Genomic DNA, 27,452 nt, shown 5'->3' with positions numbered 1-27,452 from the left:
ATAGGTGGCCTTAATGTGACAGCAGGAAACTGGGCAGAGAGGAAGGATAACCTGCAGCAAAGGGCCACAGGCTGGGACTTGGACCCGGACCGGCCCTGTGAGGACCGACAGCTTCAGTACATGGAGCTCCTGCACCTGCTGAGCTAAAGGCTCCTTGTTTCGGTGTAACTGTTGTACTTTAAAGTCTACAGCTGAGCTTCCCTTTTGCCAGAAATCCACCTTTAACTGAGCTTGAAGTAGACCTGAAGTTAACTGTGTGAACACCACCAGTGGAATACACCTGGAACATTTCAGAAGGCAACCTCAGAAAGAAGAACACATTTGTTTTCTTCATAATTCTGAATTTTCAAACCACTTGTTGTTCAGTCAGGAAACAAACCGTGTATGGAGGTGACTTCCAGCTGTTGCTGTCATCAGACTGCTGTTTGTCCTTGTTTCTCCCTTTTTGTTGGAGCTACAGTGATATTAATACTGCTGACTCTGCTGTGGAGCAGAAAATAAACAAAGATGCTGTTTTGGTGCAGCAGCACCACCTGCTGTCCAAACCAACAAACTGCACCATTTATTCTTTTTTTTTTCAGTTATGTAATGTTTGTTGTTTTGCTGAATTAAACTGTTACACATGTAAACCCGTTTCGGTGCCGAAATTCCATCGTTTGGTTCACTGTGAGAAAGTGGAAGTGTACTGCTCCGGTCAGCAGGTGTGTTAGCATATGCCTCGTGAATTAGCTAAGTTAGCACGGATGTACGTTATTGTTATTAAGTATTGTGCGAATAGAAAATATATCTGACATTTAGTATGCAATGTTTAGGTGATAGTTCATGTGTTTTATTAATGTTTCATTGGCAAACGAGTGTTGTATCACAATTAGACGGTCAGAGAAACCATATGGATGTAATGGGTGTGTAGACTGCTAGCATGTGTTAGAAAAGCTCCTCTGGGTTAATCAAACTGCTGCAAATGCACCGAGTGGTTCCACTGTTACTGTAAATTTGTATGAACGTAATTATAGCTTGTGCACTTGTTTATATTATTTAGGTAACATTTTATTATCCATAGGAAACTGTTTTTGTCAGTAATTGAGCAGATTTCTGGTAAAGGTTAAACTGCAGCTTACCTGCCATAAAGTTACTGTGATTATTAATGTATGTTCATAATGCATTCCAGTAAGAGGAAACACCACTGAATCACTCTTGTGATCATTTATTCTTTCTTTAACAGCCACCGATATTCAGGGGCGCAACACATGCGTCTGATGATACCAGGAATTTATTTAAAAATCATTCAGAGAAGAGACTTCTCTGCTGGCAGCTTTGATTTGTGTTGTCAACATGCTGCTGAGAAAAGGCGGCCATTTTGTGTCCACTTTGCTCATTTTTAAATCAAAACCTTTATTAACTCAGAATCAGCAGAGCAGAAGTTAACAGCCAAATACAAAAGTGATAGCACGGAACGTGATGTTGACAGAATGAAGGCTGGGGAACATCCAAAGTGGAAAAAATGTTTCAGAACAAGTGAAAGGGGAGAAAAATCTTCTTTTCAGGTTCCCACATTTCCATCAGGTTCGTCGTCTCTGACTGAATCACACTGACAGCTTTTAATTTCAACTGACAGATTTTCAATGACAATCAGACAAAGCGAGATGTAACCAGCTCAAGTTGGAAGCACAGAGAATAAAACAGGTGTCACACTTTACATGGAGGCTTTTCTTTAAATTCAGCTGGAACTGCAGGTGGTGATGGCAGCTGGATTTATGGATAATTTCTAACAACTTTAATTTTATTATTCAAATAAGAAGAAAAACATGGAATACATACAGATATCATCATGATATACATCCTTAACATCATCTTCATGGTCCAGTCAGAGTTTCTCTGCACACAAGCTTCATCCTCTGTGGATCAACGGGACACAGATCATCCTGGCTCACATCGTCCTCTTCATCATCACTTCCACCTGTAGAGAAGAAGAAATAAGAGAGCTGATAAATGAGGGTTTCCAGAGGATCTCTGCCTGGCTAACTGTTGTATTTGTGTTTAATCCTGCAGTCTGACATCATTTTCCTCCCGCAGCTTCACACTGAGAAGGCTGCAGGTTTACAGGAAACACTGGATCAGTACAGTGCTGCTGAGAGCTGCATGGACCTCCAACACTCTACTGACCTCAGAGTCTCCAGTTTGTTGTGTGGACTCTTCACAAGATCTGACAGCTCCTTCACAGCTGATTCCTTCAGGTTGTTCTGACTCAGGTCCAGTTCTGTCAGATGGGACGGGTTGGACTTCAGAGCTGAGACCAGAAAAGCACAGCTGATCTCTGACAACCTGCAGTCCCTCAATCTGAATAAAGAATAAAAAATATTTAATAAATCTTCATTTCATCAATAAACCACTGAAGAAGAAAACAGACTTTACCACGAAGACCAACACAACTTTCACATCATATTAATCTGAAAAAACAGCTGAAACATGGCGTCTGACCTCAGAGTCTTCAGTCCACAGTGTGGACTCTGCAGAAATCTGCACAGCTCCTTCGCTGCAGAGTCACTGATGTTGTTCTCACTCAGGTCCACTTTTGTCAGCTGGGAGGGGTTGGACTTCAGAGCTGAGACCAGAGAAGCACAGCTGATCTCTGACAACATGCAGCGCCTCAATCTGAATAAAGAATAAAACATGTGAGCTGAAGCCAACAGGATGCAGGTTAAAACAGTCCAACAGGAGTTTGACTCTTCATGGAGTTTAACTGGGACAAAATATTAGTTTTTCCATCAGTTGAAGCTGAAAGTCAAGTCTTATTCTTTAAAGAGAAATTTCATTCGAAGCCAAAGAAGATGATTTTACATTGATCTTATTTGATTGTAGATTATTTGATGCATTTTCCATTTCAAATCTTGTTTTATGTGTTTTTCATGTTTGAATTTGTTTTCCTTCAGTTTCAGATTTGAAATTTTCACATTTTTCTGATCTTCAAAATTGAAAAAAGTTTTGAACTTGACAGAAAGTTTCTGGATGTGAAAACATCTGAAATATGAACAAACATACTAAAGTGGGAATAAAAACCATGAAAGAATGAATTAAATTGACTTTGACAGTGAAATAAAATCCTACTACACTTTTTTCATGTTGAAAACCATTTTTAGTTCCTCAAAGAAACTGATGAAGCTTCATGTTTCTGACCTGCTGTTTTTCAGCCTACATTCACACACGTTATTCACAGCAACTCAATGTTCTCCTCATAAATGAATGAAACAGGAGGAAACAGCTGCCATAAAGCCAGCAGGTGAACAGAACAGCATGTGGCTACAGTGATGAAGCAGTCCCTGCCTCCTTCCTTCATGGCTGCTCAGTAATTATTAGTGAAATTATTAGTGGGAGAAGCTTTTTGGCTGGATTTCATCATCATTAATGAATCTGACTGAAGATAACTGCTGCTGTGATGAAAGCTGTTTTCTAATCAAGTCAAAGATTCTTCATTTCCAACAGTGTTGGAGGGGAGTTTGTTAGCATCAGCTGATTAATGGGCTTTTGGAGTTTTGCTGTTCCAAACTGTTGTTATTGTTTCAGCCAGAAATATTCACTAACTCTGGAGCTCCAGAAGCATCAGCCAGAGATTCTAGATTAGTTTCTGTCTGACAGATTCACTGTTTTCTGAGTACTTAATTAATCATTATTTCATCAACTAAACCACTGAAGAAGAAAACAGACTTTACCATGAAGACCAGCACAACTTTCACATCATATTAATCTGAACAAACAACTGAAACATGGTGTCTGACCCCAGAGTCTTCAGTCCACAGTGTGGACTCTGCAGAAAGCTGCACAGCTCCTTCACTGCAGAGTCACTGATGATGTTCTGACTCAGGTCCAGTTCTGTCAGATGGGAGGGGTTGGACTTCACAGCTGAGACCAGAGAAGCACAGCTGATCTCTGATAACCTGCAGTCCCACAATCTGAATAAAGAATAAAACATGTGAGCTGAAGCCAACAGGATGCAGGTTAAAACAGTCCAACAGGAGTTTGACTCTTCATGGAGTTTAACTGGGACAAAATATTAGTTTTTCCATCAGTTGAAGCTGAAAGTCAAGTCTTATTCTTTAAAGAGAGATTTCATTCAAAGCCAAAACAGATGATTTTACATTGATCTTATTTGATTGTAGATTATTTGATGCATTTTCCATTTCAAATCTAGTTTGATGTATTTTTCATGTTTGAATTTGTTTTCCTTCAGTTTCAGATTTGAAATTTTCACATTTTTTTGATCTTCAAAATTGAAAAAAGTTTTGAACTTGACAGAAAGTTTCTGGATGTGAAAACATCTGAAAAATGAACAAACATACTAAAGTGGGAGTAAAAACCATGAAAGAATGAATGAAATTGACTTTGACAGTGAAATAAAATCCTACTACACTTTTTTCATGTTGAAAACCATTTTTAGTTCCTCAAAGAAACTGATGAAGCTTCATGTTTCTGACCTGCTGTTTTTCAGCCTACATTCACACACGTTATTCACAGCAACTCAATGTTCTCCTCCTAAATGAATGAAACAGGTGGAAACAGCTGCCATAAAGCCAGCAGGTGAACAGAACAGCATGTGGCTACAGTGATGAAGCAGTCCCTGCCTCCTTCCTTCATGGCTGCTCAGTAATTATTAGTGAAATTATTAGTGGGAGAAGCTTTTTGGCTGGATTTCGTCATCATTAATGAATCTGACTGAAGATAACTGCTGCTGTGATGAAAGCTGTTTTCTAATCAAGTCAAAGATTCTTCATTTCCAACAGTGTTGGAGGGTAGTTTGTTAGCATCAGCTGATTAATGGGCTTTTGGAGTTTTGCTGTTCCAAACTGTTATTGTTTCAGCCAGAAATATTCACTAACTCTGGAGCTCCAGAAGCATCAGCCAGAGATTCTAGATTAGTTTCTGTCTGACAGATTCACTGTTTTCTGAGTACTTAATTAATCATTATTTCATCAACTAAACCACTGAAGAAGAAAACAGACTTTACCATGAAGACCAGCACAACTTTCACATCATATTAATCTGAACAAACAACTAAAACATGGAGTCTGACCCCAGAGTCTTCAGTCCACAGTGTGGACTCTGCAGAAAGCTGCACAGCTCCTTCACTCCAGAGTCACTGATGATGTTCTGACTCAGGTCCAGTTCTGTCAGATGGGAGGGGTTGGACTTCACAGCTGAGACCAGAGAAGCACAGCTGATCTCTGACAAACTGCAGTCCCACAATCTGAATAAAGAATAAAACGTGTGAGCTGAAGCCAACAGGATGCAGGTTAAAACAGTCCAACAGGAGTTTGACTCTTCATGGAGTTTAACTGGGACAAAATATTAGTTTTTCCATCAGTTGAAGCTGAAAGTCAAGTCTTATTCTTTAAAGAGAAATTTCAGTCAAAGCCAAAACAGATGATTTTACATTGATCTTATTTGATTGTAGATTATTTGATGGATTTTTTTCATTTCAAATCTTGTTTTATGTGTTTTTCATGTTTGAATTTGTTTTCCTTCAGTTTCAGATTTGAAATTTTCACATTTTTTTGATCTTCAAAATTGAAAAAAGTTTTGAACTTGACAGAAAGTTTCTGGATGTGAAAACATCTGAAATATGAACAAATATACTAAAGTGGAAATAAAAACCATGAAAGAATGAATAAAATTGACTTTGACAGTGAAATAAAATCCTGCTTCACTTTTTTCATGTTGAAAACCATTTTTAGTTCCTCAAAGAAACTGATGAAGCTTCATGTTTCTGACCTGCTGTTTTTCAGCCTACATTCACACACGTTATTCACAGCAACTCAATGTTCTCCTCATAAATGAATGAAACAGGAGGAAACAGCTGCCATAAAGCCAGCAGGTGAACAGAGCAGCATGTGGCTACAGTGATGAAGCAGTCCCTGCCTCCCTCCTTCATGGCTGCTCAGTAATTATTATTGAAATTATTAGTGGGAGAAGCTTTTTGCCTGGATTTTCTCATCATTAATGAATCTGACTGAAGATAACTGCTGCTGTGATGAAAGCTGTTTTCTAATCAAGTCAAAGATTCTTCATTTCCAACAGTGATGGAGGGGAGTTTGTTAGCATCAGCTGATTAATGGGCTTTTGGAGTTTTGCTGCTCCAAACTGTTGTTATTGTTTCAGCCAGAAATATTCACTAACTCTGGAGCTCCGGAAGCATCAGCCAGAGATTCTAGATTAGTTTCTGTCTGACAGATTCACTGTTTTCTGATTATTTAATAAATAATAATTTCATCAACTAAACCACTGAAGAAGAAAACAGACTTTACCATGAAGACCAGCACAACTTTCACATCATATTAATCTGAACAAACAACTGAAACATGGTGTCTGACCTCAGAGTCTTCAGTCCACAGTGTGGACTCTGCAGAAAGCTGCACAGCTCCTTCGCTGCAGAGTCACTGATGATGTTCTGACTCAGGTCCAGTTTTGTCAGATGGGAGGGGTTGGACTTCACAGCTGAGGCCAGAGAAGCACAGCTGATCTCTGACAACCTGCAGTCCCTCAACCTGAATAAAGAATAAAACGTGTGAGCTGAAGCCAACAGGATGCAGGTTAAAACAGTCCAACAGGAGTTTGACTCTTCATGGAGTTTAACTGGGACAAAATATTAGTTTTTCCATCAGTTGAAGCTGAAAGTCAAGTCTTATTCTTTAAAGAGAAATTTCATTCGAAGCCAAAACAGATGATTTTACATTGATCTTATTTGATTGTAGATTATTTGATGCATTTTCCATTTCAATTCTTGTTTTATGTGTTTTTCATGTTTGAATTTGTTTTCCTTCAGTTTCAGATTTGAAATTTTCACATTTTTCTGATCTTCAAAATTGAAAAAAGTTTTGAACTTGACAGAAAGTTTCTGGATGTGAAAACATCTGAAATATGAACAAATATACTAAAGTGGGAGTAAAAACCATGAAAGAATGAATGAAATCGACTTTGACAGTGAAATAAAATCCTGCTTCACTTTTTTCATGTTGAAAACCATTTTTAGTTCCTCAAAGAAACTGATGAAGCTTCATGTTTCTGACCTGCTGTTTTTCAGCCTACATTCACACACGTTATTCACAGCAACTCAATGTTCTCCTCATAAATGAATGAAACAGGAGGAAACAGCTGCCATAAAGCCAGCAGGTGAACAGAACAGCATGTGGCTACAGTGATGAAGCAGTCCCTGCCTCCTTCCTTCATGGCTGCTCAGTAATTATTAGTGAAATTATTAGTGGGAGAAGCTTTTTGCCTGGATTTTCTCATCATTAATGAATCTGACTGAAGATAACTGCTGCTGTGATGAAAGCTGTTTTCAAAACAAGTCAAAGATTCTTCATTTCCAACAGTGTTGGAGGGGAGTTTGTTATCATCAGCTGATTAATGGGCTTTTGGAGTTTTGCTGCTCCAAACTGTTGTTATTGTTTCAGCCAGAAATATTCACTAACTCTGGAGCTCCAGAAGCATCAGCCAGAGATTCTAGATTAGTTTCTGTCTGACAGATTCACTGTTTTCTGATTATTTAATAAATAATAATTTCATCAACTAAACCACTGAAGAAGAAAACAGACTTTACCACGAAGACCAGCACAACTTTCACATCATATTAATCTGAACAAACAACTAAAACATGGAGTCTGACCCCAGAGTCTTCAGTCCACAGTGTGGACTCTGCAGAAAGCTGCACAGCTCCTTCACTGCAGAGTCACTGATGATGTTCTCACTCAGGTTCAGTTCTGTCAGATGGGAGGGGTTGGACTTCAGAGCTGAAGCCAGAGAAGCACAGCTGATCTCTGACAACCTGCAGTCCCACAATCTGAATAAAGAATAAAACATGTGAGCTGAAGCCAACAGGATGCAGGTTAAAACAGTCCAACAGGAGTTTGACTCTTCATGGAGTTTAACTGGGACAAAATATTAGTTTTTCCATCAGTTGAAGCTGAAAGTCAAGTCTTATTCTTTAAAGAGAAATTTCATTCAAAGCCAAAACAGATGATTTTACATTGATCTTATTTGATTGTAGATTATTTGATGGATTTTTTTCATTTCAAATCTTGTTTTATGTGTTTTTCAAGTTTGAATTTGTTTTTCTTCAGTTTCAGATTTGAAATTTTCACATTTTTCTGATCTTCAAAATTGAAAAAAGTTTTGAACTTGACAGAAAGTTTCTGGATGTGAAAACATCTGAAATATGAACAAATATACTAAAGTGGGAGTAAAAAACATGAAAGAATGAATGAAATTGACTTTGACAGTGAAATAAAATCCTGCTGCTCTTTTTTCATGTTGAAAACCTTTTTCAGTTCCTAAAAGAAACTGATGAAGCTTCATGTTTCTGACCTGCTGTTTTTCAGCCTACATTCACACACGTTATTCACAGCAACTCAATGTTCTCCTCATAAATGAATGAAACAGGTGGAAACAGCTGCCATAAAGCCAGCAGGTGAACAGAACAGCATGTGGCTACAGTGATGAAGCAGTCCCTGCCTCCTTCCTTCATGGCTGCTCAGTAATTATTAGTGAAATTATTAGTGGGAGAAGCTTTTTGGCTGGATTTTCTCATCATTAATGAATCTGACTGAAGATAACTGCTGCTGTGATGAAAGCTGTTTTCTAATCAAGTCAAAGATTCTTCATTTCCAACAGTGTTGGAGGGGAGTTTGTTAGCATCAGCTGATTAATGGGCTTTTGGAGTTTTGCTGCTCCAAACTGTTATTGTTTCAGCCAGAAATATTCACTAACTCTGGAGCTCCAGAAGCATCAGCCAGTGATTCTAGATTAGTTTCTGTCTGACAGATTCACTGTTTTCTGATTATTTAATAAATCATAATTTCATCAACTAAACCACTGAAGAAGAAAAAAGACTTTACCATGAAGACCAGCACAACTTTCACATCATATTAATCTGAACAAACAACTAAAACATGGAGTCTGACCTCAGAGTCTTCAGTCCACAGTGTGGACTCTGCAGAAAGCTGCACAGCTCCTTCGCTGCAGAGTCACTGATGATGTTCTCACTCAGGTTCAGTTCTGTCAGATGGGAGGGGTTGGACTTCAGAGCTGAAGCCAGAGAAGCACAGCTGATCTCTGACAACCTGCAGTCCCTCAATCTGAATAAATAATAAAACATGTGAGCTGAAGCCAACAGGATGCAGGTTAAAACAGTCCAACAGGAATTTGACTCTTCATGGAGTTTAACTGGGACAAAATATTAGTTTTTCTATCAGTTGAAGCTGAAAGTCAAGTCTTATTCTTTAAAGAGAAATTTCATTCAAAGCCAAAACAGATGATTTTACATTGATCTTATTTGATTGTAGATTATTTGATGCATTTTCCATTTCAAATCTTGTTTTATGTGTTTTTCATGTTTGAATTTGTTTTCCTTCAGTTTCAGATTTGAAATTTTCACATTTTTTTGATCTTCAAAATTGAAAAAAGTTTTGAACTTGACAGAAAGTTTCTGGATGTGAAAACATCTGAAATATGAACAAATATACTAAAGTGGGAGTAAAAACCATGAAAGAATGAATGAAATTGACTTTGACAGTGAAATAAAATCCTGCTGCTCTTTTTTCATGTTGAAAACCATTTTCAGTACCTAAAAGAAACTGATGAAGCTGAAATATGAACAAATCTGAAATATGAACAAATATACTAAAGTTGGAGTAAAAACCATGAAAGAATTAATGAAATTGACTTTGACAGTGAAATAAAATCCTGCTGCTCTTTTTTCATGTTGAAAACCATTTTTAGTTCCTCAAAGAAACTGATGAAGCTTCATGTTTCTGACCTGCTGTTTTTCAGCCTACATTCACACACGTTATTCACAGCAACTCAATGTTCTCCTCATAAATGAATGAAACAGGTGGAAACAGCTGCCATAAAGCCAGCAGGTGAACAGAACAGCATGTGGCTACAGTGATGAAGCAGTCCCTGCCTCCTTCCTTCATGGCTGCTCAGTAATTATTAGTGAAATTATTAGTGGGAGAAGCTTTTTGCCTGGATTTTCTCATCATTAATGAATCTGACTCAAGATAACTGCTGCTGTGATGAAAGCTGTTTTCTAATCAAGTCAAATATTCTTCATTTCCAACAGTGTTGGAGGGGAGTTTGTTAGCATCAGCTGATTAATGGGCTTTTGGAGTTTTGCTGCTCCAAACTGTTGTTATTGTTTCAGCCAGAAATATTCACTAACTCTGGAGCTCCGGAAGCATCAGCCAGTGATTCTAGATTAGTTTCTGTCTGACAGATTCACTGTTTTCTGATTATTTAATAAATCATCATTTCATCAACTAAACCACTGAAGAAGAAAACAGACTTTACCACGAAGACCAGCACAACTTTCACATCATATTAATCTGAACAAACAACTAAAACATGGTGTCTGACCCCAGAGTCTTCAGTCCACAGTGTGGACTCTGCAGAAAGCTGCACAGCTCCTTCACTGCAGAGTCACTGATGATGTTCCAGCTCAGGTCCAGTTCTGTCAGATGGGAGGGGTTGGACTTCAGAGCTGAGACCAGAGAAGCACAGCTGATCTCTGACAACCTGCAGTCCCACAATCTGAATAAAGAATAAAACATGTGAGCGGAAGCCAACAGGATGCAGGTTAAAACAGTCCAACAGGAGTTTAACTCTTCATGGAGTTTAACTGGGACAAAATATTAGTTTTTCCATCAGTTGAAGCTGAAAGTCAAATCTTATTCTTTAAAGAGAAATTTCATTCAAAGCCAAAACAGATGATTTTACATTGATCTTATTTGATTGTAGATTATTTGATGGATTTTTTTCATTTCAAATCTTGTTTTATGTGTTTTTCAAGTTTGAATTTGTTTTTCTTCAGTTTCAGATTTGAAATTTTCACATTTTTCTGATCTTCAAAATTGAAAAAAGTTTTGAACTTGACAGAAAGTTTCTGGATGTGAAAACATCTGAAATATGAACAAATATACTAAAGTGGGAGTAAAAAACATGAAAGAATGAATGAAATTGACTTTGACAGTGAAATAAAATCCTGCTGCTCTTTTTTCATGTTGAAAACCTTTTTCAGTTCCTAAAAGAAACTGATGAAGCTTCATGTTTCTGACCTGCTGTTTTTCAGCCTACATTCACACACGTTATTCACAGCAACTCAATGTTCTCCTCCTAAATGAATGAAACAGGTGGAAACAGCTGCCATAAAGCCAGCAGGTGAACAGAACAGCATGTGGCTACAGTGATGAAGCAGTCCCTGCCTCCCTCCTTCATGGCTGCTCAGTAATTATTAGTGAAATTATTAGTGGGAGAAGCTTTTTGGCTGGATTTTCTCATCATTAATGAATCTGACTGAAGATAACTGCTGCTGTGATGAAAGCTGTTTTCTAATCAAGTCAAAGATTCTTCATTTCCAACAGTGATGGAGGGGAGTTTGTTAGCATCAGCTGATTAATGGGCTTTTGGAGTTTTGCTGCTCCAAACTGTTGTTATTGTTTCAGCCAGAAATATTCACTAACTCTGGAGCTCCAGAAGCATCAGCCAGAGATTCTAGATTAGTTTCTGTCTGACAGATTCACTGTTTTCTGATTATTTAATAAATCATAATTTCATCAACTAAACCACTGAAGAAGAAAACAGACTTTACCATGAAGACCAGCACAACTTTCACATCATATTAATCTGAACAAACAACTGAAACATGGCGTCTGACCTCAGAGTCTTCAGTCCACAGTGTGGACTCTGCAGAAAGCTGCACAGCTCCTTCGCTGCAGAGTCACTGATGTTGTTCTCACTCAGGTTCAGTTCTGTCAGATGGGAGGGGTTGGACTTCACAGCTGAGATCAGAGAAGCACAGCTGATCTCTGACAACCTGCAGTCCCTCAATCTGAATAAAGAATAAAACATGTGAGCTGAAGCCAACAGGATGCAGGTTAAAACAGTCCAACAGGAGTTTGACTCTTCATGGAGTTTAACTGGGACAAAATATTAGTTTTTCCATCAGTTGAAGCTGAAAGTCAAGTCTTATTCTTTAAAGAGAAATTTCATTCAAAGCCAAAACAGATGATTTTACATTGATCTTATTTGATTGTAGATTATTTGATGCATTTTCCATTTCAAATCTTGTTTTATGTGTTTTTCATGTTTGAATTTGTTTTCCTTCAGTTTCAGATTTGAAATTTTCACATTTTTTTTATCTTCAAAATTGAAAAAAGTTTTGAACTTGACAGAAAGTTTCTGGATGTGAAAACATCTGAAATATGAACAAATATACTAAAGTGGGAGTAAAAACCATGAAAGAATTAATGAAATTGACTTTGACAGTGAAATAAAATCCTGCTTCACTTTTTTCATGTTGAAAACCTTTTTCAGTTCCTAAAAGAAACTGATGAAGCTTCATGTTTCTGACCTGCTGTTTTCAGCCTACATTCACACACGTTATTCACAGCAACTCAATGTTCTCCTCATAAATTAATGAAACAGGTGGAAACAGCTGCCATAAAGCCAGCAGGTGAACAGAACAGCATGTGGCTACAGTGATGAAGCAGTCCCTGCCTCCTTCCTTCATGGCTGCTCAGTAATTATTAGTGAAATTATTAGTGGGAGAAGCTTTTTGCCTGGATTTTCTCATCATTAATGAATCTGACTCAAGATAACTGCTGCTGTGATGAAAGCTGTTTTCTAATCAAGTCAAAGATTCTTCATTTCCAACAGTGTTGGAGGGGAGTTTGTTAGCATCAGCTGATTAATGGGCTTTTGGAGTTTTGCTGCTCCAAACTGTTGTTATTGTTTCAGCCAGAAATATTCACTAACTCTGGAGCTCCAGAAGCATCAGCCAGAGATTCTAGATTACTTTCTGTCTGACAGATTCACTGTTTTCTGATTATTTAATAAATCAGCATTTCATCAACTAAACCACTGAAGAAGAAAACAGACTTTACCACGAAGACCAGCACAACTTTCACATCATATTAATCTGAACAAACAACTAAAACATGGTGTCTGACCCCAGAGTCTTCAGTCCACAGTGTGGACTCTGCAGAAAGCTGCACAGCTTCTTCACTGCAGAGTCTCTGATGATGTTCTGACTCAGGACCAGTTCTGTCAGATGGGAGGGGTTGGACTTCAAAGCTGAGACCAGAGAAGCACAGCTGATCTTTGACAACCTGCAGTCCTTCAATCTGAATAAAGAATAAAACATGTGAGCTGACGCCAACAGGATGCAGGTTAAAACAGTCCAACAGGAGTTTGACTCTTCATGGAGTTTAACTGGGACAAAATATTAGTTTTTCCATCAATTGAAGCTGAAAGTCAAGTCTTATTCTTTAAAGAGAAATTTAATTCGAAGCCAAAACAGATGATTTTACTTTGATCTTTTTTGATTGTAGATTATTTGATGCATTTTCCATTTCAAATCTTGTTTTATGTGTTTTTCATGTTTGAATTTGTTTTCCTTCAGTTTCAGATTTGAAATTTTCACATTTTTCTGATCTTCAAAATTGAAAAAAGTTTTGAACTTGACAGAAAGTTTCTGGATGTGAAAACATCTGAAATATGAACAAATATACTAAAGTGGAAATAAAAACCATGAAAGAATGAATGAAATTGACTTTGACAGTGAAATCAAATCCTGCTGCTCTTTTTTCATGTTGAAAACCATTTTCAGTTCCTAAAAGAAACTGATGAAGCTTCATGTTTCTGACCTGCTGTTTTTCAGCCTACATTCACACACGTTATTCACAGCAACTCAATGTTCTCCTCATAAATGAATGAAACAGGTGGAAACAGCTGCCATAAAGCCAGCAGGTGAACAGAACAGCATGTGGCTACAGTGATGAAGCAGTCCCTGCCTCCCTCCTTCATGGCTGCTCAGTAATTATTAGTGAAATTATTAGTGGGAGAAGCTTTTTGGCTGGATTTTCTCATCATTAATGAATCTGACTGAAGATAACTGCTGCTGTGATGAAAGCTGTTTTCTAATCAAGTCAAAGATTCTTCATTTCCAACAGTGTTGGAGGGGAGTTTGTTAGCATCAGCTGATTAATGGGCTTTTGGAGTTTTGCTGCTCCAAACTGTTATTGTTTCAGCCAGAAATATTCACTAACTCTGGAGCTCCAGAAGCATCAGCCAGAGATTCTAGATTACTTTCTGTCTGACAGATTCACTGTTTTCTGATTACTTAATAAATCATCATTTCATCAACTAAACCACTGAAGAAGAAACAGACTTTACCATGAAGACCAGCACAACTTTCACATCATATTAATCTGAACAAACAACTGAAACATGGTGTCTGACCTCAGAGTCTTCAGTCCACAGTGTGGACTCTGCAGAAAGCTGCACAGCTCCTTCGCTGCAGAGTCACTGATGATGTTCTGACTCAAGTTCAGTTCTGTCATATGGGAGGGGTTGGACTTCACAGCTGAGGCCAGAGAAGCACAGCTGATCTTTGACAACCTGCAGTCCTTCAATCTGAATAAAGAATAAAACATGTGAGCTGAAGCCAACAGGATGCAGGTTAAAACAGTCCAACAGGAGTTTGACTCTTCATGGAGTTTAACTGGGACAAAATATTAGTTTTTCCATCAGTTGAAGCTGAAAGTCAAGTCTTATTCTTTAAAGAGAAATTTCATTCGAAGCCAAAACAGATGATTTTACATTGATCTTTTTTGATTGTAGATTATTTGATGCATTTTCCATTTCAAATCTTGTTTGATATGTTTTTCATGTTTGAATTTGTTTTCCTTCAGTTTCAGATTTGAAATTTTCACATTTTTCTGATCTTCAAAATTGAAAAAAGTTTTGAACTTGACAGAAAGTTTCTGGATGTGAAAACATCTGAAATATGAACAAACATACTAAAGTGGGAGTAAAAACCATGAAAGAATTAATGAAATTGACTTTGACAGTGAAATAAAATCCTGCTTCACTTCTTTCATGTTGAAAACCATTTTTAGTTCCTAAAAGAAACTGATGAAGCTTCATGTTTCTGACCTGCTGTTTTTCAGCCTACATTCACACACGTTATTCACAGCAACTCAATGTTCTCCTCATAAATTAATGAAACAGGTGGAAACAGCTGCCATAAAGCCAGCAGGTGAACAGAACAGCATGTGGCTACAGTGATGAAGCAGTCCCTGCCTCCCTCCTTCATGGCTGCTCAGTAATTATTAGTGAAATTATTAGTGGGAGAACCTTTTTGGCTGGATTTTCTCATCATTAATGAATCTGACTGAAGATAACTGCTGCTGTGATGAAAGCTGTTTTCTAATCAAGTCAAAGATTCTTCATTTCCAACAGTGTTGGAGGGGAGTTTGTTAGCATCAGCTGATTAATGGGCTTTTGGAGTTTTGCTGCTCCAAACTGTTATTGTTTCAGCCAGAAATATTCACTAACTCTGGAGCTCCAGAAGCATCAGCCAGAGATTCTAGATTACTTTCTGTCTGACAGATTCACTGTTTTCTGATTACTTAATCATCATTTCATCAACTAAACCACTGAAGAAGAAACAGACTTTACCATGAAGACCAGCACAACTTTCACATCATATTAATCTGAACAAACAACTGAAACATGGTGTCTGACCTCAGAGTCTTCAGTCCACAGTGTGGACTCTGCAGAAAGCTGCACAGCTCCTTCACTGCAGAGTCACTGATGTTGTTCCTGCTCAGGTTCAGTTCTGTCAGATTGGAGGGGTTGGACTTCACAGCTGAGACCAGAGAAGCACAGCTGATCTCTGACAACCTGCAGTCCTTCAATCTGAATAAAGAATAAAACATGTGAGCTGACGCCAACAGGATGCAGGTTAAAACAGTCCAACAGGAGTTTGACTCTTCATGGAGTTTAACTGGGACAAAATATTAGTTTTTCCATGAGTTGAAGCTGAAAGTCAAGTCTTATTCTTTAAAGAGAAATTTAATTCGAAGCCAAAACAGATGATTTTACTTTGATCTTATTTGATTATAGATTATTTGATGCATTTTCCATTTCAAATCTTGTTTGATATGTTTTTCATGTTTGAATTTGTTTTCCTTCAGTTTCAGATTTGAAATTTTCACATTTTTCTGATCTTCAAAATTGAAAAAAGTTTTGAACTTGACAGAAAGTTTCTGGATGTGAAAACATCTGAAATATGAACAAACATACTAAAGTGGGAGTAAAAACCATGAAAGAATTAATGAAATTGACTTTGACAGTGAAATAAAATCCTGCTTCACTTCTTTCATGTTGAAAACCATTTTTAGTTCCTAAAAGAAACTGATGAAGCTTCATGTTTCTGACCTGCTGTTTTTCAGCCTACATTCACACACGTTATTCACAGCAACTCAATGTTCTCCTCATAAATTAATGAAACAGGTGGAAACAGCTGCCATAAAGCCAGCAGGTGAACAGAACAGCATGTGGCTACAGTGATGAAGCAGTCCCTGCCTCCCTCCTTCATGGCTGCTCAGTAATTATTAGTGAAATTATTAGTGGGAGAACCTTTTTGGCTGGATTTTCTCATCATTAATGAATCTGACTGAAGATAACTGCTGCTGTGATGAAAGCTGTTTTCTAATCAAGTCAAAGATTCTTCATTTCCAACAGTGTTGGAGGGGAGTTTGTTAGCATCAGCTGATTAATGGGCTTTTGGAGTTTTGCTGCTCCAAACTGTTATTGTTTCAGCCAGAAATATTCACTAACTCTGGAGCTCCAGAAGCATCAGCCAGAGATTCTAGATTACTTTCTGTCTGACAGATTCACTGTTTTCTGATTACTTAATCATCATTTCATCAACTAAACCACTGAAGAAGAAACAGACTTTACCATGAAGACCAGCACAACTTTCACATCATATTAATCTGAACAAACAACTGAAACATGGTGTCTGACCTCAGAGTCTTCAGTCCACAGTGTGGACTCTGCAGAAAGCTGCACAGCTCCTTCACTGCAGAGTCACTGATGTTGTTCCTGCTCAGGTTCAGTTCTGTCAGATTGGAGGGGTTGGACTTCACAGCTGAGACCAGAGAAGCACAGCTGATCTCTGACAACCTGCAGTCCTTCAATCTGAATAAAGAATAAAACATGTGAGCTGACGCCAACAGGATGCAGGTTAAAACAGTCCAACAGGAGTTTGACTCTTCATGGAGTTTAACTGGGTCAAAATATTAGTTTTTCCATCAGTCTTAGTCTTATTCTTATTCTCTTATTCAAGTTTCAAAGTAAACAAAAATTTCAGGAGGAGTTTTGGAGCAAATGGGACCAAACTGATAGAAATGGAATTCAAACTGACTGTTATATTGAATGTTAAAGGCAGAAAAACATGGTGTAGTGATGCTTAATATCATCATGTCATTAAAGTTCTTTAAAGAGTTGACAGAAGCAGAACTTGTTCCTTTGACTTGTTGTGTTTGAATATTTCAGTCAGTCCAAACATTACAGAGCCTTATAAAAGTGTTGGAACCATCTAGAGGTGGACTGATTGATCAGTTTGGCTGATTAATGGATGCTGATGGACACTTTGACTAACTGTCAGAATCAGTGGAGTTTGAGGCTGATGCTTGGGAGACCTCCCCCATCTCCACCAGTCACACAGGAGCCTGATTTAGATTTTTCCATCTACACTCAAGGTCAAGCTGTGCTCAGAGGTCAAGCTCAAAGTGGTGAAGGCTTCTGACAGCTATGGCGTTATTTCTGTGCCATAATCCTGAGCGAACCGCAGCAGATTTTAAGAACAGGAAAATATATTTTGCGAGCACATCACATATATGTTGAAAGGAAAATCACATTCAAGCAAGAAATAATTAATTCTGAGCGAGCAAACATCTATTCTGTGCTCAATAACTATCTCACAAACTGCGCCAGCAGATCACGGCACGCCCCCTCCTCCCTCTCAACCTCGACACTCTACACGCGCTCAAGTTTTTTGGCACAAACACAGCGTTACCAAGTGTGCGAAAAACAACCAATCAGAGAACTGTACAACATACATTTTGATTGGCTCTGGAGCCGACATCTACGGTGTCCTCTGCCAATCGGTTCAGAAGTCAGCAGAAGTCTGAGAGAATGATACAGAGGAAGCAGAGACAGCCAGAAGATAAGAAGGCTGGATCTTATGGATCTTATGGATCTCCAGAACAGAGCAAAACAACAGGCTGTGAAAACCTAATACACTTTCCTCAATATCTATACTTGCTAATGGCTAATGTATCTATAAACTTATCAATACAAAACTCACTCCACTCCAGGAGGACAACAGAAAGGCTGTGAAACAGTAACAAATAAACTTTACACGCTCTCCTAGTGAGGCGGAATACACAAAAGACGCTCTTTCGATTAACAGAGGCACAATTACTAATAACACAAAAACTCTCCACAAAGGGAGGTACAATGAAACTTTAATATTTATCGCTAGGCTCTCCTATAACTGAGGCACTATAAATGGTTGTCAAAACAAAACCGTCTAACGGAGGCACTATGAAACATTAACAAGAACAAAAAAACACTCCTTAATGGAGGAAACAAAACAGACTATGAAACTTTAAACGATGTCTAAACTATGACTATGATTAAAAAACTTTATGAAACAAAAGATCACTCTGTAGGAGGAACGCTCAACTACAGGCTCGTGGATTCAAGGCTTTGGTAATCAAGAACGCAAGGGTGAAGAACACTGAAAGGTTGCGACACACTGGCACAGGACAAACAGTGCTGTAAAAAGCCATCATCTGCACTCATCCAAACCAGAAACTGAGTTACTGAGGAGATCAGAGCTCAGTTTAAAGTAGGGATGCACCGATCCAGCTTTTTTGATTCTGATACCGATTCCGATATCTGGGTTTTGCATATCGGTCGATACCCGATACCGATCTGATACCTTTGTTGAATTTACAAACTGTATTCCTCACTATGTGGAAGGTTTCAGGTTTGACTTAAATATTTGTTAACTAAACTTATCCTAAAATTAAACAAAATAATATAAATATAAGGAATGATCCATTGTTTGTTAATGAAATGTGTAAATAGCTGATAATAAAAAAAGAAGAAATAAAAGTTTAAACAAATAAAACGGAACACTGAAAAAGAATAAGTACCTTTTTTTCAGAAACGTTTTTACATTGAAAATATACATATATATATATAAATATACGACTCTGCACACTGAGCTAAAAGTAAACTTCAAGGTAATGAATAGCACAATTTAATTTAATTAAAACAACAGAACAACAATAAAAAAAACAGAAACACTCATTGAAGGGTTGGGCTGTGCGGGGAACATCCCCTTGCTATAGCTCACTTGAAACCGCCGTAACTCTCTATTAAATTATGCTAACATCAAGTATTAAAGCTTTTCCGAGTTAGAAAGTAGCCGTTTATTTCCCCGTTGTGCCGCCAATTTATCCAAATAACGCTTGTTTGCACATTTGCTCCGACATGGTGGGAGAAGTCCAAACCAGCCACACCTGTAGCGGAGCGGCGGAGCAGCCCAGCCCGGGTCTGCTGAGGGGATCTGCGGTCAAAACTTCACCGTCATACTGGTAGAAGAACACGAGCCGATTCATTTACCAGAAGCTTTTTGGAGATTAAACGCCGGCTGGATAGCTTCATTTTGCAAGATAAATGTAGATCTCATAGATGCATAGAAACAGGCAACAAGCACCTAGATTTTCCAGTATTTCAAAGGGGGCGGACCGCAGTAGTTAGTGCAGTCTCTCATATAACCTGTGTGATTCCTCTGTGATTTGTTATGTACTTGTTGAGAAGTATTAACAATTAAATTAATTGAAAAAGATAAATAAATAATGGATTGGCTGTACTTTCCGATAACCAATCCATATATTTTGTCAATATCGGGACCGATATCCGATCCAAGTATCGGATCGGTGTATCCATGGTTTAAAGCCTTAAGCCTGAGGCCTGAGGCCTACAGAGCAGCCACATACAACCCCCAGAAGTCCATCAGGGAAGCCAAGAGACACTACAGGGACAAAGATGAGTCCAAACACCGCAGCTCTGACCTCAAAAAACAGGAAAAACTATGATGGTACTCAGTGTGGATCAGGATCACATCAGTCTAATACGTAAAGTTTAGTGTCAACACAGTTTTCACATCACATTAACCTTGGAACACAACTAAAAGGTGGTGTCTGACCTCAGAGTCTCCAGTCTGCAAAGTGGACTTCCCAGGAAACCACACAGCTGTTTAACTTCTGAATCCTTTATGGTGTTCCCACTCAGGTCCAGTTCTGTCAGGTTGGAGGGGTTGGACTTCAGAGCTGAGGCCAGAGAAGCACAGCTGATCTCTGACAACCCGCAGCCTTCCAATCTGAATGAAGAATATATCATGTAGATCAATTCTAATCAAATATGTCTGAAACGACGTTGTCACTGTGTTAGTGTGGAACAAGTGTGGCACATCATCACTTATTTTCAAAAACGAGTAAAAGAATCGGCCCAACAGCAATTTCACGATCTGCTCAAGGATTAGATGTGTACTTTGAAATGTAGAATAGGTTTTAAAAACTGGTGAAACATACAGAGTTTTCATGAGATGGAATTATGAGATGAATTCAAGGGTATGAAAAAAGGGTATTGATGCATATATAAAACTGGTTTCTAGGACTGCCTTCTTTCACCTTCGTAATATTGTTAAAATCAGGAACATCCTGTCTCAGGGTGATGCAGAGAAACTAGTCCATGCATTTGTTCCTTCAGGATTGGACTACTGTAATTCTTTATTACTGGACCCACAGATTCTCTGAAAAGCCTCCAGCTGATCCAAAATGCTGCAGCCAGAGTTCTGATGAGAACTAACAGGAGAGATCATGTTTCTCCAGTTTTAGCTTCTCCTCATTGACTCCTTGTTAAATTCAGAATAGAATTTAAGGTTCTTCTCCTCATATATAAAGCTTTTAATGACCGAGCTCCATCATATCTTAAAGATCTCATAGTTGGATATTTCCCCAACAGAGCACTTTGCTCTCAGGCTGCAGCTTTCCTTGTGGTTCCCAGAGTTTCTAAAAGCAGAATGGGAGGCAGAGCCTTCAGTTATCAGGCCCCTAAAAGCAGAATGAGAGGCAGAGCCTTCAGTTATCAGGCCCCTAAAAGCAGAATGGGAGGCAGAGCCTTCAGTTATCAGGCCCCTAAAAGCAGAATGGGAGGCAGAGCCTTCAGTTATCAGGCCCCTAAAAGCAGAATGGGAGGCAGAGCCTTCAGTTATCAGGCCCCTAAAAGCAGAATGGGAGGCAGAGCCTTCAGTTATCAGGCCCCTAAAAGCAGAATGGGAGGCAGAGCCTTCAGTTATCAGGCCCCTAAAAGCAGAATGGGAGGCAGAGCCTTCAGTTATCAGGCCCCTCTCTGTGGAACCAGCTGCCAGTTTGGCTTCAGGAAGCAGACACCCTCTCTACCTTTAAGATCAGGCTGAAACTTTCCTTTCTGATAAAGCTTATAGTTAGGGATGGCTCAGGTGAGCCTGAAACATCCCATAGTTCTGCTGCTATAGGCCCAGCCTGCTGGGGGAGCTCCCATGATGCACCTCTCCTCCCTCCATGTACATATGACATCATTGTTGTCATTAACTTGTGTTTCTCTCTCTCAGCAGGTATCTCTGGCCTGGTGTTACGCTGCTTGTTGTCCCCTCTTTCCTGTCCTCTCAGCCCAAACTCAAAGTTTGTATATAACCTTACACATACCATCACACATGTTAGAGAGATAAGGCTGTGTGAAATGTTCTGTAGTCCAAAGCAGGCCTATGGAGAGAAGGAATTCAAGAAAATACTAAGTTTGCATGTTGCACGTTGAACATACAGTTTAGAAATAAGTGCTCTGTTCTCTGTGTATTTTGAATAGATGAGTATTGATTTCAACTATCTGATACCTAATGAAACCCTGTAATGATAGCGATTTGGATTCCATCACAAGGCACAGTGAAGGTGCTGAGAGCTGCAGAGAGGGTGCTTCACCAAGCCTCAGCAAGGCCAGCTCCAAAGACGTCGACAGTCACCTACATCGTCCGGGAGGAACGGAGGATGTTTTCCAGCTTGGGGAACACATTGAGGAGACACAGTTTGGCATCAACAACCATTATTCCAACCTGTTGTCATTGGTTGTGTCTGTGTTTCTGAAAATAAGGCTGCACCACATTGCCAAACTCACCTCTGTTGACCTGCAGAAAGGGAGCACGAGAAAGAAGCTCTGCAAACAGTCCTCTTTCAGGGCTTTTAGCTCATTTAAACTCTCATGAGCAACTTTGTGTAAATATGGTTTGGGGAGGGGTGGCGTCATGTTCTTGTGTTTAACTTGAAAATTTACATTTTTTTTAGGATTTATCATCTGTCTGTCTTAATTTCTTCTGATTTATATAGATTTTCATTTATTTCTGAGAGATCTCTCAGAGAGAGAGAGAGAGGTTTAAACAGATAGAAATTAAATAATAATGTAAATAATTCAATGTAATTGTATTATAATTTAATTGTATTTCGGTATGTTTTGCTTTAGGCAACAATGGTTGATACCATTCATGCCAATAAGGCCAATTTGAATCAATCTTGATATTGATCTAGATTTTAATTTTTTTCTGATATATAACTTCTGTCTCTTGTGTTTTATTTTATATATAGATGTATGATGTATTGTTTCTTCATTTTTCAACTTATTAAAATAGCTGAGTAGTACACAATTGGCTTCTACTTCTCTATCATATATTCGTGTTTTATATAGGTGTGTGTGTGTGTATTATATTATATTATATATTGTGTCTTTTGCAAAATAGCCTACCTAACATAAATAAATCACTCTCAATGTCGTAACACATCTACCATAAAGTGCATGTTGCAAAAACACATTCGCTGACTTGCCCCATCGACATAACAACTTTTTTCTTGTGATTTGAATATTTTTGACCCATTTGTCATGCCTTCTAAGAAGTAAAAGCGAGTAAGGAGGACACTAGCTAACACTGGAGGCTATCACCTCCTTGCTTCGGCAGAACTGAGAGGATTTGACGTCTGGATTTAAATCTTCATTCAACGTGCTCAACTCCAAACTGGACCAGGTACGACAAGCCCTGGAGGAACAGGCTGAGCGGGTCTCGTCCCTGAAGCTAACAGCAAAAGACTTGAGTCAGTGAGTCGCTGACCGCTAAGGCACATGTACTGAGGCACGTGTGGATGAAGTGGTCCCAGTAGAGTGGCTGTGTAGAAATCCCTCCGTTAGCTCTCCTATAGCCACAAGTAGCCACATAACAGCAGCTATGAGCTAACAGAGCTATAGTACACGTTCATGCCAATGGGCCAGCAATGATCCAGACCCCATTATTCACCTACCTGAAGAGGACAGATCCAACAGTGCTGAGCTCTAGCTTGAGCATGACAGGACAGACAGCCCTGAATCTACATTGGGTCTCCACTGACATGCTAGGCTACAAGCAACATCCAGTCTTTTGTGAGTCAATAAATAAATAAATAAATACCAATAAATGTTCCTAATAGAATAATTTATTTCTGGTGTAATCAATTAAAAGAATGTGAAATACATTTCTGCCTTAATTTCCAACTGTATTCATTTAACTTTGTTAAAACCTTTTTATTTACTCTGACATTTAATTTTCTATTTGTTTTATTGATTTAATCCTTTTTTCATACATCTATGATATTTTTCTTGAATTCATTTGCTCTTTATCTATTCCTTTGTGCAACACAGAGATCATAAAACATCCTGAAATCTCTGTTTCAGTTCTCTTACTTTGTGTCTGAGGGTCCAGGTTCATCACTGAGGTTTGGAGGATAATCTTTGGACAGATTACTCTTCATAGACAGATAGCCAGATTCTGGAGACCCAGCTCTCCATCTGTGGTGCCAACCTCTGCAAACACAAACATGTTGTTATTCATATCACATCAATCCGAGAAATTCTCTCATTAAAACCATTTAAGAAGCTCTGAACACACAAACTGCTGCAGAGAATCAGAAGCTTTCCTCTGTGGAACAGTCCTCTTAGATCACATCACAGCTTTTCTATCTGACATCAGGGGCCACGTTTCCGCTGCAGGAACTTTCCTCAGAGACCAAGCACCTCTGGAGGGTTTTGACCCTCTGAGTTTCCTCTGCAGTGACCAGGAACTAAAGATGCACCAGGAAATATTCTACAAACCAGGGCTTATTTCTCTCTGAGAATTCAGCTACTTTTAGGCAGAGATCACAGAGCAGGACCCTGAAAAACATCTAAATGATCATAAAGAAGTGTTGAATCTGTGTTGGTGTCTGATATCAAAACCAAACTGAAAGTTCTTGACTGATGTTAATTAAACTTCAGGTCATAAAATAACTGATGGGGAATCAATAATCACAGCAGGTTAGGTTTCACGATAAGACATCAACTTGTGTATCGGCACCTCCTCCCAACACTGCTCTTAGAAAATGACCAACTAAAATAGATGTGGCTGCGTAAAAAGTCTCTGTCCAACTTCGACTGGAGCAGAGAGCGATGACTCTGTTTGACTTTGACTCAACAGCATCTTTATTAGAGAGGTGTCAGCCAAAGGGAATGTTTCTGAGCCTAAAACAGGGACTGATTCCTCTAAAGGTTGTTGCTGCTGACTTTCAAAGAACTAACATTTAATCAAAAATCAACCTTATTGATTAAAATAAAATCAGATAATGATAAAAGATGTATGCTGTTCACTTAAAGTTCTACAGCTTCAGGCCGTCTTCTCTGAATTTCTGACAAATGCAGCCTTTAAAATGTTAATAATAGCAGCTGAAATCACCGGATGATTAAATCAAAAAATTATTTCTTAATCTGGTTAAATGACAACTGCCAGTAAATTGAAGTTTGAATTGTTTTCATCTCTTATCCAGACTCAGGAAAACCTGTTGACTTACTGAGGTGATGACCTGCATCCTGACGCTGCTCAGACTGATCTGATTGGTCGTTAATCTAAATAACCAAAATATACCCTGAATACCTTCAACCTGCTTCACACCCTGTTTGGGTTACCAGTATAAGTTTCAGCATTTCTTACTTGTGTTACAAAGTCAATTTTACAAATTACAAAAATACTTTTGTGAGTCAATGAATAAATAATTAAATACCAATAAATGTTCCTAATAGAATAATTTGTTTATGGTGTAATCAATTAACAGAATGTGAAATTAATTTCTGTATTCATTTAACTTTGTTAAAACCTTTTTATTTACTCTGACATTTAATTTTCTATTTGTTTTATTGATTTAATCCTTTTTTCATACATCTATGATATTTTTCTTGAATTCATTTGCTCTTTATCTATTAATTTATGCAACACAGAGATCATAAAACATCCTGAAATCTCTGTTTCAGTTCTCTTACTTTGTGTCTGAGGGTCCAGGTTCATCACTGAGGTTTGGAGGATAATCTTTGGACCAGTCACTCATCATAGACAGACAGTCGGGTTCTGGAGACTCAGCTCTCCATCTGTGGTGCCAACCTCTGCAAACACAAACATGTTGTTATTCACATCACATCAATCACTGAGAAATTCTCTCATTAAAACCATTTAAGAAGCTCTGAACACACAAACTGCTGCAGAGAATCAGAAGCTTTCCTCTGTGGAACAGTCCTCTTAGATCACATCACAGCTTTTCTATCTGACATCAGGGGCCACGTTTCCGCTGCAGGAACTTTCCTCAGAGACCAAGCACCTCTGGAGGGTTTTGACCCTCTGAGTTTCCTCTGCAGTGACCAGGAACTAAAGATGCACCAGGAAATATTCTACAAACCAGGGCTTATTTCTCTCTGAGAATTCAGCTACTTTTAGGCAGAGATCACAGAGCAGGACCCTGAAAAACATCTAAATGATCATAAAGAAGTGTTGAATCTGTGTTGGTGTCTGATATCAAAACCAAACTGAAAGTTCTTGACTGATGTTAATTAAACTTCAGGTCATAAAATAACTGATGGGGAATCAATAATCACAGCAGGTTAGGTTTCAAGATAAGACATCAACTTGTGTATCGGCACCTCCTCCCAACACTGCTCTTAGAAAATGACCAACTAAAATAGATGTGGCTGCGTAAAAAGTCTCTGTCCAACTTCGACTGGAGCAGAGAGCGATGACTCTGTTTGACTTTGACTCAACAGCATCTTTATTAGAGAGGTGTCAGCCAAAGGGAATGTTTCTGAGCCTAAAACAGGGACTGATTCCTCTAAAGGTTGTTGCTGCTGACTTTCAAAGAACTAACATTTAATCAAAAATCAACCTTATTGATTAAAATAAAATCAGATAATGATAAAAGATGTATGCTGTTCACTTAAAGTTCTTCAGCTTCAGGCCGTCTTCTCTGAATTTCTGACAAATGCAGCCTTTAAAATGTTAATAATAGCAGCTGAAATCACCGGATGATTAAATCAAAAAATTATTTCTTAATCTGGTTAAATGACAACTGCCAGTAAATTGAAGTTTGAATTGTTTTCATCTCTTATCCAGACTCAGGAAAACCTGTTGACTTACTGAGGTGATGACCTGCATCCTGACGCTGCTCAGACTGATCTGATTGGTCGTTAATCTAAATAACCAAAATATACCCTGAATACCTTCAACCTGCTTCACACCCTGTTTGGGTTACCAGTATAAGTTTCAGCATTTCTTACTTGTGTTACAAAGTCAATTTTACAAATTACAAAAATACTTTTGTGAGTCAATGAATAAATAATTAAATACCAATAAATGTTCCTAATAGAATAATTTGTTTATGGTGTAATCAATTAACAGAATGTGAAATTAATTTCTGTATTCATTTAACTTTAGCTTTGTCTAATTGATTTAATCCTTTTTTCATACATCTATGATATTTTTCTTGAATTCATTTGCTCTTTATCTATTAATTTATGCAACACAGAGATCATAAAACATCCTGAAATCTCTGTTTCAGTTCTCTTACTTTGTGTCTGAGGGTCCAGGTTCATCACTGAGGTTTGGAGGATAATCTTTGGACCAGTCACTCATCATAGACAGACAGTCGGGTTCTGGAGACTCAGCTCTCCATCTGTGGTGCCAACCTCTGCAAACACAAACATGTTGTTATTCACATCACATCAATCACTGAGAAATTCTCTCATTAAAACCATTTAAGAAGCTCTGAACACACAAACTGCTGCAGAGAATCAGAAGCTTTCCTCTGTGGAACAGTCCTCTTAGATCACATCACAGCTTTTCTATCTGACATCAGGGGCCACGTTTCCGCTGCAGGAACTTTCCTCAGAGACCAAGCACCTCTGGAGGGTTTTGACCCTCTGAGTTTCCTCTGCAGTGACCAGGAACTAAAGATGCACCAGGAAATATTCTACAAACCAGGGCTTATTTCTCTCTGAGAATTCAGCTACTTTTAGGCAGAGATCACAGAGCAGGACCCTGAAAAACATCTAAATGATCATAAAGAAGTGTTGAATCTGTGTTGGTGTCTGATATCAAAACCAAACTGAAAGTTCTTGACTGATGTTAATTAAAC

At 38.4% G+C, this 27,452-nt stretch overlaps 1 protein-coding gene across 1 annotated transcript in view; it reads right to left on the bottom strand.

The window, feature by feature from the left end:
* Positions 1–2,114: 2,114 nt before the first annotated feature.
* The window catches only part of LOC140284891 (uncharacterized), a 28,844-nt gene continuing 3,506 nt past the window's right edge, over positions 2,115–27,452 (bottom strand). Inside the window, exons 5-21 of the mRNA XM_072378906.1 lie at positions 26,886–27,005; positions 25,315–25,434; positions 23,710–23,829; positions 20,120–20,293; positions 16,861–17,034; positions 15,574–15,747; positions 14,287–14,460; positions 12,996–13,169; positions 11,702–11,875; positions 10,405–10,578; positions 8,952–9,125; positions 7,658–7,831; positions 6,363–6,536; positions 5,066–5,239; positions 3,774–3,947; positions 2,479–2,652; positions 2,115–2,337 (exon numbers count right to left, since the gene is read on the bottom strand). Of these exons, the coding sequence (XP_072235007.1) occupies positions 2,115–2,337; positions 2,479–2,652; positions 3,774–3,947; positions 5,066–5,239; positions 6,363–6,536; positions 7,658–7,831; positions 8,952–9,125; positions 10,405–10,578; positions 11,702–11,875; positions 12,996–13,169; positions 14,287–14,460; positions 15,574–15,747; positions 16,861–17,034; positions 20,120–20,293; positions 23,710–23,829; positions 25,315–25,434; positions 26,886–27,005 (2,845 nt within the window). The remainder of the gene's footprint in view (positions 2,338–2,478; positions 2,653–3,773; positions 3,948–5,065; positions 5,240–6,362; positions 6,537–7,657; positions 7,832–8,951; positions 9,126–10,404; positions 10,579–11,701; positions 11,876–12,995; positions 13,170–14,286; positions 14,461–15,573; positions 15,748–16,860; positions 17,035–20,119; positions 20,294–23,709; positions 23,830–25,314; positions 25,435–26,885; positions 27,006–27,452) is intronic.

The sequence above is a fragment of the Leuresthes tenuis genome, unplaced genomic scaffold (genome assembly GCF_036924035.1).
Source record: "Leuresthes tenuis unplaced genomic scaffold, fLeuTen1.0.hap1 SCAF_24, whole genome shotgun sequence".
In the NCBI taxonomy this organism is placed as follows: domain Eukaryota; kingdom Metazoa; phylum Chordata; class Actinopteri; order Atheriniformes; family Atherinopsidae; genus Leuresthes; species Leuresthes tenuis.
Note: the sequence above shows the minus strand (reverse complement) of the source record. Positions and strands in the feature narration are given on the sequence as shown.